Consider the following 10,721-nt stretch of genomic DNA (forward strand, 5'->3'; position numbering starts at 1 on the left):
GGGCCCCATGGACTAAGGCCCGGCCACCAGACGCTCGCCCTCGGGCACCCTCCCCGGGCCTGGCTCCAGGGCGGGGCCCCGGTAACCCTATCCCGGGCAGGGTAAACTGTTCCCTTGGTGTCCTTTTCATAAGGGTCTTGTTGTTCGTGCTGAGTTATAATTTTAATATAATTAAGTTAATTTTATTTTAATAATATTTATTTATTTTCAGATGTGGCAGCAACCGACAAAGGAGTTTATACTTGTAATTTACACCATCACTACTGTCAGATTCACCAGTCTATGCAAATCCATGTTGATGTCACTAAGTCAGGTGAGGCTATCTGATCTAAAATACTATATTTGTTTCTTGAATTGTGATGTATAATTACATTTAATTACATTTAATTGTGTATTCAATTACACCTAAAAATGTATTACACCTGAATGTGTTTCCAGCCCGTAAAGAGAAGCGGTACTTGGATGGAGAGAAGACTGTGTTTGTGGTCCTGTTGGGCAGCTCAGTGGTATTGCCTTGTGTGAACCGGCGCCCCCTGTGGCGAGAGGGTCTTCAGGAGGACCAGCAGCAGGTGGCCCACTGGGACTTCCAGCCTCCTGGAGTGCGTCCTGATAAGGCCGACCGACTGGTGGACCTGTACGCCTCCGGAGAGCGTAGGGATTACGGACCTCTCTTTGCCCAGAGCAAGATGAGCGTGGCAGAGGATGCTTTTACACTAGGAGACTTCTCACTGTTCATCTCCGACCTGAGGCCCGCTGATAAAGGCCTTTACTCCTGCCACCTGCACCATCACTACTGTGGTCTCCATGAGAGGCGCATCTTCAGACTAACTGTGGGACCTCCACTCATGCCTGATTCCACTCCAGCACCCAGAATTTTCCAGAATGATGAACCAGATCCAAGTAAGTAACAAAAATCCTTAGAAATTTGTTTTCCCACAACATAGTCATGGTAAATGGTTTTTCCTCTATGTTTTTTTTTTGGCTGAACTGTGCACAGAGAAATAAGACCGCTCCTGGGTTTTTTTGTTATATTTATAGGCATAGTTGGTCAGTTAAATCAGTTCTTCCTCCTGCCAACTTTCTCCTCAGTCCTCCCTGTTTTTGTGTTTGAGCTGAAGAGGGAGGAGCCAAGGAATGCAGGAGCTAGTTGAGAAAGAAAGAAAGAAAGAAATTCTTTCATATACTTGTTTATTTGGTTTTGCAAATTGGATAGAATAGAGATATCTATTTGCATCTTTTGCTTAAAAAGCTGTCTACAGTTTTTAATTGACTGTAATGGAAGTGCTCTCATTTTCCTCACAAACTGCTTCATTTAGAGCTTTTTTTAAATTTGTTTATCTGGACATATTTTAGCTAGACTGAGCAGAGGAATGGGTTTCAGCATCCAGTACTTTTTGGAGTGGATGGTCACATCCTGTGTTTTTGGTTTTTTGTTCCTCATTTTTCCAGAAGTCTAAACCAGGCATCTAGACCTGTTATACTGCTTCTCCACTTTTGTTTTGTTTTTTTTCCAGTCTCTCCTTCGTTTCTCTGGTAGAGGCATATTTTTCAGCAGTTACAGGAAGTCTGGCCCATCTGTTCAACATCTGGGCCAGCTGCGACATGAAAGAGCAAAGTAAGGGGAGGGTATGAAAGTACGTGTTAGACTATAGATTCTCCTCCTCTTTTAAAGAAATGACAGCCAATTTAAAATTTATGCTAGAAAGAAATGCATGTGTGATGCATTTTTTCCTGCCCACTTAGCTCTTATCTGCACCTCGCTGAGCTTGTTAGACAAAAAAAACAACTATTCCTATTCACCCACATTACATTACAAGCATCATGGGAACTTTTCACAGCTTTTCACTTTGTTGTCGTAGTTATTGATGACATGAAACAAAAATAAAAAGAAGTTATTCCTTGTAATCATGAGGGAAGCATTTTGTGAGCTGTCACCAGTTCAAGAGAGATATCAGCCTCTGAAAAGAAGATGATTCCTTTTATTTTATTGACTTGCAAATGATGTGTATCCCACCATTTAAAAAAAAAAAGCCATTAAAGCATACACACTTGATCTGTTAAGAAAATGGTAATAGACCACTGCTACAGCATGGCTGGAGATCTCCTCTCAGCAGTTGTGCTGTAGAGACAATGACCTTGGGTATGTCTTTGCATTTTCATGCATATTAGGCACATTATGCAATGACAGCTTTATTTGCCATCAGTGTATACATAGACCCCCTCAGAGGATGTTGGTAATTAAGTTAGAATAAATATTTTTTCTGTTGACTGGCTGGTTTTTAATGCATAACAACAGATACACCATTGCATGTTTTCCTCATTAGTTCTTTGTTAGTTTAGACTGTTCTTTTGAGCTGCTAATGAAAGACTAGAGATTAAACAATTTTAGTATTTTCTGTGATTAAACTGCTTTTTAATTTATGACCAATTACTGGTGTATATTAGCAACACATCTATAAGCGTACTTTTTGCAGAAGTAGTCGTGATATAACACATTGTGGTTTGAAATAATGATTAAAGAAAATATAAACAGTTCTCTATTTGTTATGTTTTTGAAATTATGTGTAACTATGTAGATGTATAAATGTGGTGCATTGGGACAGTTCAGGTCACTGTGAAACCCTTTGCTGCCTGCCATGTTTAGAGCGGCCTGCCAGATGGTAGACTTCACTGCTAAACTCTGCTGAAGGTGTCACAGATTTATTTTCCATACATGCTCAAACCAGGCTTCTGTGTTTGTTAGAAGAGCACTTTTAAAATGAAAAAGTAATTCAGACATGCAGACAGACCACATTACAGACTTTGTCTCCCTTCCCTCACACTTCTCCATTTTACTGGTCAGCCTGTGTTTTTCTGGGGAGAAAAAAATAACAGCTGCATGACATCAGGTCTGGAAGTCATTACTGCCAAACAGCATCTTGACATTTAACTCTCTGCTCTCCCTGCTCCGGTGTTTTGCTTTTGGGAACAAATGAAAAAGAGCCTCTGGAGGAATAAAAACCTCTACTTGTGTGGAACTACATTTCATTTTGATCCTTGTTTATTGCCATTAGTTTAATCCAATGCAGCAATACAATAAATCTCATTTAAAATATGAGCATGAAATCCCCAGGATACATTGCATTGTTTGGTTTTAGGGTTTATTGAGTTCACTCAATATTTAGCATGTGTAATATTCAGTAATTCTTGGAGAGTTAATTAGGTTATTGAAGAAGGAATTTTATTTTATTCCTGTTCTTTTCTCAGGCGAAGGGGTCGAGCCTCCACGTGTGGTTAATGTCTTTATCCCCGAGCATCGAAGTTATTTCATGCAACATTTGGGCTACTTCCTGGCGACATTCTTACTGCTGGGGTTTATCGTCATTGCTCTTATTATGCTGACTCGACGGCGCAAAAAGAGAGGTATTTTTTATTACAACATTCCTGCTTGGTTGTTACTTGTATATTGCAACCTGATTGTCTTTCTTAGCATCATAAAAAGCATATTTATCAGAGTTACATTTTGTTATTATTGTGTGCGCTTGAGATTTTTTTTCTGTTTTTTACAGGGCTGGAGTATGAGCTGGGTCGATCCCAACGGTAATGCATTATCATGTGGTTAATGTTATGCTGCTTTAACTTTACATTAAATCTAACATTAACTTCTTCACAGGGGAACCGCAATCGCTGGAGGTGAAGTAGCTTTAGACTGCACAGAGCTGAATTGCTGTAACCAAGAGCCTTTGAATTCAGGTGCAGTAAACTTCACCCAAACGCATTAAATACGCACACTTCGCTTTCCATCCACAGCTCATTTTCTGTGTGTCTACTTTAATCGACAGAGTACAAAAACAACATAATGAAAGAGCGCGATATGGCTAAAGACTGCAATAAGGGTGAGCAGAAATTGTGTATTTCAGGGAGTAAACACAACAATTAGCATCTTTTCAGCAGATTTTGGTGTTACGATTTCCCTTTCTCACCTCCTCATGCAGAATTTGATGGGAAGATGTGGAAGTGAATGTGATATTTCTGAGACGCCGCTGGCAGGTCCAGGGCAAACACGGGAAGAAATACAGGACCATGGAGAAAAAGGAGAAAATCAGGAAACCCAGGAGAGGACAGGAGGAATGCTCCCTCTGCTGTAACCCTAGCACACAAAGCTTTTCAGTAAAGGATATCATCTTTCTTTCTTTCTTTTTTTTTCTTTTTTTTACCCGATTTCAAAAATAATACACACACACACACACACACAAACACACACACACATATATATATATATGTGTGTATATGTATAGATATTTTTTTCCTTCTCACCAGCTGTTATAACCATATGGTTAAACTTATATTTGATCCTTCCTCTTTGCATTCAGTGTTTTGTTTATATTAAATACAAAGCATTTTCTTATATAATGTTTTTAAAATATGTTTTTTAACTAAATGCATGCTCTTTATTGAGGTATGTTTTATTATGTACTGCACATGCTTATGGAGCTACAAGCTTACGGCTCTTTTTAATTGTTGAAATCTGGATATTTCCTTTTCTTTTTTTGCATAAATTCTGCTGTAGTGTAAATCACATAAATCATAATGTTTCATAATTCAATTTACTGTATGTTGTAGACATTTTCAAATGTTGTTTGGAAACGAGTATGACTTTATTCTAGCTACACAAAACCAGATCTCAACAGTGGTGACAAAGGGACTACCCTGTTTTGTGGATTTTTCTTACAGAAAGGCAGATTAAAATTCTCCTCCCCATAAGTTACCCAAACTGACATTGTGTACAGTTACCTGGTTCACTGAAAATTTATCAGGTGAAAAGTAATGTTGTTACTTTTATGACAATGGACTATAGGCTCAGTCTGTGCAAACTCAGGAAAATTCTCGAACCATTCTTGTTTGCATCAAACAACAATAATGTACCCTGGTTTGTAAAACACTGAATTTTCGTGAACGAATCTTCTGGTTAGTGATACAGGAATCTGTTATCAACTGTGTAGCTATACTTCTGTGAGGAAAAAAAGTGTCTACTATATCAGTAATGCTAAATTGTAAAATGTAGATTAGCCTTCTTTTTTTTTTTAACTATTTCTTGCATTTCTCTCTGGCTCACCTGCACACTTTAATGTTCCTCTCCTCTAATAAAGATTTCTTCTGCTCACAACAGCAAACACTACATTTGCTTCAAGTGGCTTCCTTAGTTTCCCAAGAAACCACACGTGAGCCAATTAGTCAATTTATCTTAGACCTTAAATTTTGACATGTCTAACCTAGAAATGTATGCACCCAAACTATGCACGTTACAAGTTCTGCTAACTTGAAAGACTCCTGTACTCTCCTTTTCTCTCACAATTGTTAGTTTTTCAGTAGGTGTGCATCCATCCCTTATCATTCCACATCTGTTCTTGTGAAATCAAAGTTAACAAGAGCTAATCAAAATATTGGGTATTTGTCTTGGTATATGAGATGGGGACCACAAGTGGGACACCTGGTCATTCTAGAGTCCAAAGACATTAGCCCACTTAATCTGGTGAACGCATGACCAAGAAACTTGTGATGAATAAGTAAAAGAAAAATCTGCATGAGTATGTTATTTCTACAATATACTAATAAGACAATTTTGGCCTCATATATTTTGGGCTTCCCTTTATTTTCATAAGAATAAAAATAACTGATGAATAAATATCGGATGAATGCTTGAATTTAAGTGACGCTGCTTTACGCAATAGGAACTGCAGTATAAAGTCAATTATAATAACAGGAAAGCAGTATCCATGCTTCATTGGGCCGCTGCACATCCTCCTTTGTTCTATGTCATGACTGTAGGCTACTGTGGAGGAAGCTGTGTGAGTGTGTTGTATAAGGTGGCCTGCGCACACCCCAGATACACCGCTAGATGACAGCACTGTCTAACCAATTAGCTTGTGAAAAATAGCAATATTCCCAACTCCATATCGCAAGGATGTGGACTGTCCCTTCCTGTTTTAGTGCCGAGAGAGCCACCGTACCGACTCACACTGGAGCAGGAATACAGGCACTCATAACGCGATTATGCCTGGATTTTCGCTGTGTTTGTCAAAGGCACGGAGTTGTATTTTCCGTCGCGGGCTATACAGGGTTATATATTAGGGAACGCTGCTATGTTATTCTCCGGGTAGCTGGTAACATAGCAGGCCTGTTTATTGCGCTGCCAACCCTTTTTTGCTTTCCCATGATTGTCCTCCCCTTTTCACACTCTCATGGCGGAGACTAAAATAATATATCACATTGACGAGGAGGAGACTCCTTATCTGGTCAAACTGTCTGTTCCTCCGGAGAAAGTCACATTAGCGGATTTTAAAAATGTCCTCAACAATCGGCCGGTCAACAGCTACAAATTCTTCTTCAAATCCATGGACCAGGATTTTGGGTAAGTGGCTACTGTCGGCGATCATTATTATTATTAGCCTGTTCGTGTGGCTCATTTGCTATTTGCTGCGGTGTGTATTATTTACACCTTTTATTACAGCTATCATTATAGACAACATCAAACGATCCCGACTGCCAGATTGCTACATGTGCGCAAAACTATATAGAACCGTGTCTGTTTCCATGTCTGCTCTTGGCACCTGCTCATTATTACAGGCTACCCTGTGCTCAGCGGAGGAGACACTTGAGGGTTTGAAGTTGTACCAGATCTGTCCAGAGCCCTAATGACGCAGACCTGCGTGCATTACACAGAGCCAGACCCCTGCTTCTCATATTAACCTCAATATATTAACCATGTGGAATATGACTGTCAGAGCAATGCTGGCGAGGTCTCAATATTCAACTTCTCAGATTTCGTAATGGTCTATTTCCCAGTACCTGGTTATAATTTTAGCAGGGTTCGAAATAACCATTAAAAATATTTATTTATTAATGAATTATATGGTTGTATTTGTTTACTAACACATATTGTGCACTGCAGGTGGATCCCAAGGCAATTTGGGAACCACATGGCAGTGATGGTGACTGTGCATCATCTTATCACCTTTCTGAATAATTCTTCTAACAGCATTCAGTCCTTAAAGTAGTTGTCTCGCTAAATTTTCTGATCAGCATTGTAATATATTGTGTTATTACAGAGCTCCTAAGGAAAACATCAAAGTTAAATAATGCGTGCTGGTGGTGCAGTTGTCTGCCATCTAGTTGTATCCTACAATTCACTGGCTTTTATCATTTAATGTTATTAAGAGAGAGACATGGGTAATTTAATTTACTAATGGTAATTATGATGTAGATTGTCTGTAGAAGCAAAATAGGGGGTGTTGATGGGGACAGCATGCTGGGTAAAATAACAGTGTACGCAAAAGATTTAAATGTGAATATTTTGTTATTTATCCTACCCTAAAAATGTAGTTACCTTCACTTCCTTCACTGAATGTCAGAACAGAAATATTTCCTCCATGCTTTAGTCTTGTCTTTCTTTTTTTTTTCTGCCCCTCTTTTTGTCAACCCATCCTGGTTTTCAGGCGTTACACGAGGTCTACAAAGCTCTCCAGTTCTCTCGGTCAGCAAGATCAACTTGTGTCAGGCCTCTGCTGAGGATGACATATTTGTGTCAGTGACTGTTCTCATTCCAATCTGAGGAGTCATACACGGGCCTACGTACATTTGTATCTAGCAGCGTAATCGCAAAAATGATTTGAGGAAATGCAGAGGCAGGCAGTGTCTACAGAGCCGAACGTCATGCATTTCCACTGCAGCCTGACCTTGTGAGGGAAACTGGCTCTTCCTGGTTGCAGGCTAGTCTTGGTGCGCCGCTTTGTCCCCAGGCCTGGCTTCCTGCCTGTCTTGCGCTGCAGGCCGGGCTGCTCACTGGGCCTCAGGTGATCGACAAGCAGATTATGGAAACAAACAAAGCGTGTTTGCTCTCTCCACATAGAGACATGACTCCAAGTTGCTAAACTCACAGCCTCGTAGATTCTTTTCCTGCATATGCATTACAAAGCATAAAGCACACAGTCATATTACACTGTGAACTGGACAGGGTCGAGTTCCATGTAGATATTACAAAGGCATTTCTACAAGCATTCCTGCCTTTGAGTTACGCTTGGATATTCAGGCTCTGTGAGTCCAGTGCCGTATGGTACTGGCACAGTATGGAAGCAAACTCAGTCAAAGGCACAGAGGAAAGCAGCGCTTTGTGGTAGCCGTGCTGGCTGCACTGCATACACACAGACAGTATGGCTGCTGGAGAATTAGCAAGGGAGGAATAAGACTGCTGAGCAGAGAGGGAAAACATCAAATCCCTTGCAGTTATAGACAGTGTTTGAAATGTAAATGAGCAGTCAGTGCAAGGTTCTCTGTAGTAGACCCCCTGGTGCGCAGGGGAGAAAACTGCCATTTTCTTATGGGATTGCTGAACTACATTTGTGTTGGCCATATCAGCTCTTTAAGGAATGGCCACACAAATTTGATAAACGGTTTGCGCCCCGGCCGCTTCGGCTTACCGCGGTGAACGTGCCGTTTCAGGTCCCTTTGGAATTGCATGGAAAACGTGTAACTAGGGGATGTGGCATTTCCATCCACAGAACAGAGCACAGCAAATTAAGCGATGAACATTTCGTGTACACATTTCATACTTCAGTTGTTTTGTTTGTTTGTTTGTTTTGTCAGTAATATTCATTCGCTCATCCATATTCATAAGACAGGAAGCTAATTGGCTGGGTTGTTTTGAAGCAACCCACTTGGTTTTTTTGGAGACTTCAAGGTGATGATATGGCGTTTTGTCATTGCCACTGGTGGTGAGTGGGTTTGAAACCTCACTATAATGCAAGTCACAGAGGCGCTCTGGAGCTGAGGAAGCAGCCAAGCTGAAGGTCTGAAAGAAACAGTCTTGTTTGTGCCTCAGAAAATAGGGGGCTGGTAAGGGGATCTTTCTCCTGCTGTAGTTAGAGGACAAAAATCTGCAGCTTTTTGCACAAACGCACTCCCGTCACTCCTTGCTTGCTTTTATCATTTACAGATTGTGACAGATTTAAAGGTGATACCAGAATTTGATGTCATAGCATCAACTGCAATGATAACAATCACATACTGAACTGAAACGTATGAACTTTGTGATTTTAAGCGTCACGCGCCATTGACAGTACACTTGCTATTATTACCAGCTTTACACATGGTTAAACTTGAATTGAGGTGTTTACTGAGTGAGACCCGGAGGCATATTGAAGTCAGTCTGTTCACAAACTTGTTTGACTACAAATATTTTGCTTCCCTGTTTAAAGTGTCATTAGCATGAGCCCACCAAAGTCCTTGGATGGCTGGTCTGAGGTGGCTGGATTCTCCCACCTCTGGTTTCTGTTCTAGGCTGCAAGTTAACCCAGCCCTCCTCTGTCTTTCAAAGCATAAACAAACACATCTAATCTTTCCCAGCTACACAAATATCACCAGCGGCGGAATATTCCACGATCACCGGGGTAAATCTAGTCATTATCCTGTGAAATCTGTTAAGACCTATTTAAGCTGTCAGCCCTAAGAAGTCAGATCTTTGACAGCAGCCCACACCAGACACATTGCTTTCTAAACAGGGTTTACGGTGTGTGTGTGTTTGTGCGTACATTTGTGCGTCTGTGCTTAGGGTTCAGAAGTGAAACTAAAGCAGGTCCTGATATCAGATGGAAGATGTTAAAGTCATCAGCTGTTATCATTGGAATTGCGTCTCAGCTCATATCTTACAACACAAAGCGAAAGTATTTTGCACGCCAAAAAGCATAAACTACACTTGCACAGGTCAAATGTGTGAATGGAAATCCTTATTTTTGTCAAACTTTAGGAAGAAGCAATCATTCCTATTTTATTTATACAGGCCACTCCCACATCCTCACAAGTCACTGTACAGCTGGTCATGCAGCTTGAGAGAGAGGATGCAAACACTTCCTACCTAACGAGCGGCCGGCAGACTCGGCCCTCACCTCCCTCCCTTTTCCTCCCTGAGGTGGAACATGCCACAGCAGCAGACTCTGTGGTCGTCAGTTCCAGCCACAAGGCTACGTTATCTCTGTCCACCACTCCCAGCAATGCAGCTCCCACAGCGGCAGTGCACACAAAAACACAACTAGCTTGGCTAATCATTTCAGTTGCAGGGACGTTCTGGCAAAACAGGACGAGAAAAAAAAGCTGTAAAGTCGCTGTCAGAGACACCGCTGCATAAAATCGTCTTTGGATTTCCTGCTGCTCTCAAGTCATGCCTCTCCCTTTTTCATGTTCAAAGCCAAGAAGCTTACGTGAGATCTCCACAGACTCAGAAATGCTTAGTTGCTGCCTTTCCAGGAAAATCCTTCTCAAAAAACAATCAACATACAACACATAAAGTCATCCAGGGAGTTACAGTGGAATCTGGTAAATATATTAGGATGTTAGAGCCTCGTGACTTGTGTCAGAGTGTGTTTTGCCAGATCGTCTCCTGCCCCTCAGCAAGCTCCAGGCCTGATCTGTGTGACACAAGCTGAGCAGGTGTGGTGACGGCTTGCTGCTGAACTGTTTCCCAGAGGGTCAAAGGGTAACTGGGAGGTATTTTTGTTGGGAATTTACAGCCAAACTGAAGGAGGCGCTCGCACAGGATCACCCTATTAATACACCCTTGACGCCTCGTTGTCGCAGTTATGAGGCATTTCCTACTCTATCTATCTATCTATCTATCTATCTATCTATCTATCTATCTATCTATCTATCTATCTATCTATCTATCTATCTATCTATCTATCTATCTATCT

At 41.0% G+C, this 10,721-nt stretch overlaps 2 protein-coding genes across 6 annotated transcripts in view; both read left to right on the plus strand.

Annotated features, from left to right (window-relative positions):
* Positions 1–4,211, plus strand: part of mxra8b (matrix-remodelling associated 8b) — an 11,234-nt gene extending 7,023 nt beyond the window's left edge. Inside the window, exons 4-10 of the mRNA XM_005731669.1 lie at positions 212–313; positions 439–900; positions 3,247–3,402; positions 3,549–3,579; positions 3,653–3,732; positions 3,822–3,875; positions 3,975–4,211. Coding sequence (XP_005731726.1) covers positions 212–313; positions 439–900; positions 3,247–3,402; positions 3,549–3,579; positions 3,653–3,732; positions 3,822–3,875; positions 3,975–4,000 — 911 coding nt within the window. The 3' untranslated portion in view covers positions 4,001–4,211. The remainder of the gene's footprint in view (positions 1–211; positions 314–438; positions 901–3,246; positions 3,403–3,548; positions 3,580–3,652; positions 3,733–3,821; positions 3,876–3,974) is intronic.
* A 1,724-nt stretch (positions 4,212–5,935) lies between these two features.
* The window catches only part of dvl1a (dishevelled segment polarity protein 1a), a 22,390-nt gene continuing 17,604 nt past the window's right edge, over positions 5,936–10,721 (plus strand). For all 5 annotated transcript variants that reach the window (XR_001290363.1, XM_013910483.1, XM_013910484.1 and 2 more), the window contains exon 1: positions 5,936–6,391. Coding sequence is in view for 4 of the 5 variants with exons in the window: in XM_013910483.1 (XP_013765937.1) it covers positions 6,222–6,391 (170 nt within the window). In the remaining variant the exon portion in view is untranslated. The remainder of the gene's footprint in view (positions 6,392–10,721) is intronic.

Source organism: Pundamilia nyererei, unplaced genomic scaffold (genome assembly GCF_000239375.1).
Source record: "Pundamilia nyererei isolate P.nyererei 1_Seehausen unplaced genomic scaffold, PunNye1.0 scaffold00044, whole genome shotgun sequence".
Taxonomy (NCBI): domain Eukaryota; kingdom Metazoa; phylum Chordata; class Actinopteri; order Cichliformes; family Cichlidae; genus Pundamilia; species Pundamilia nyererei.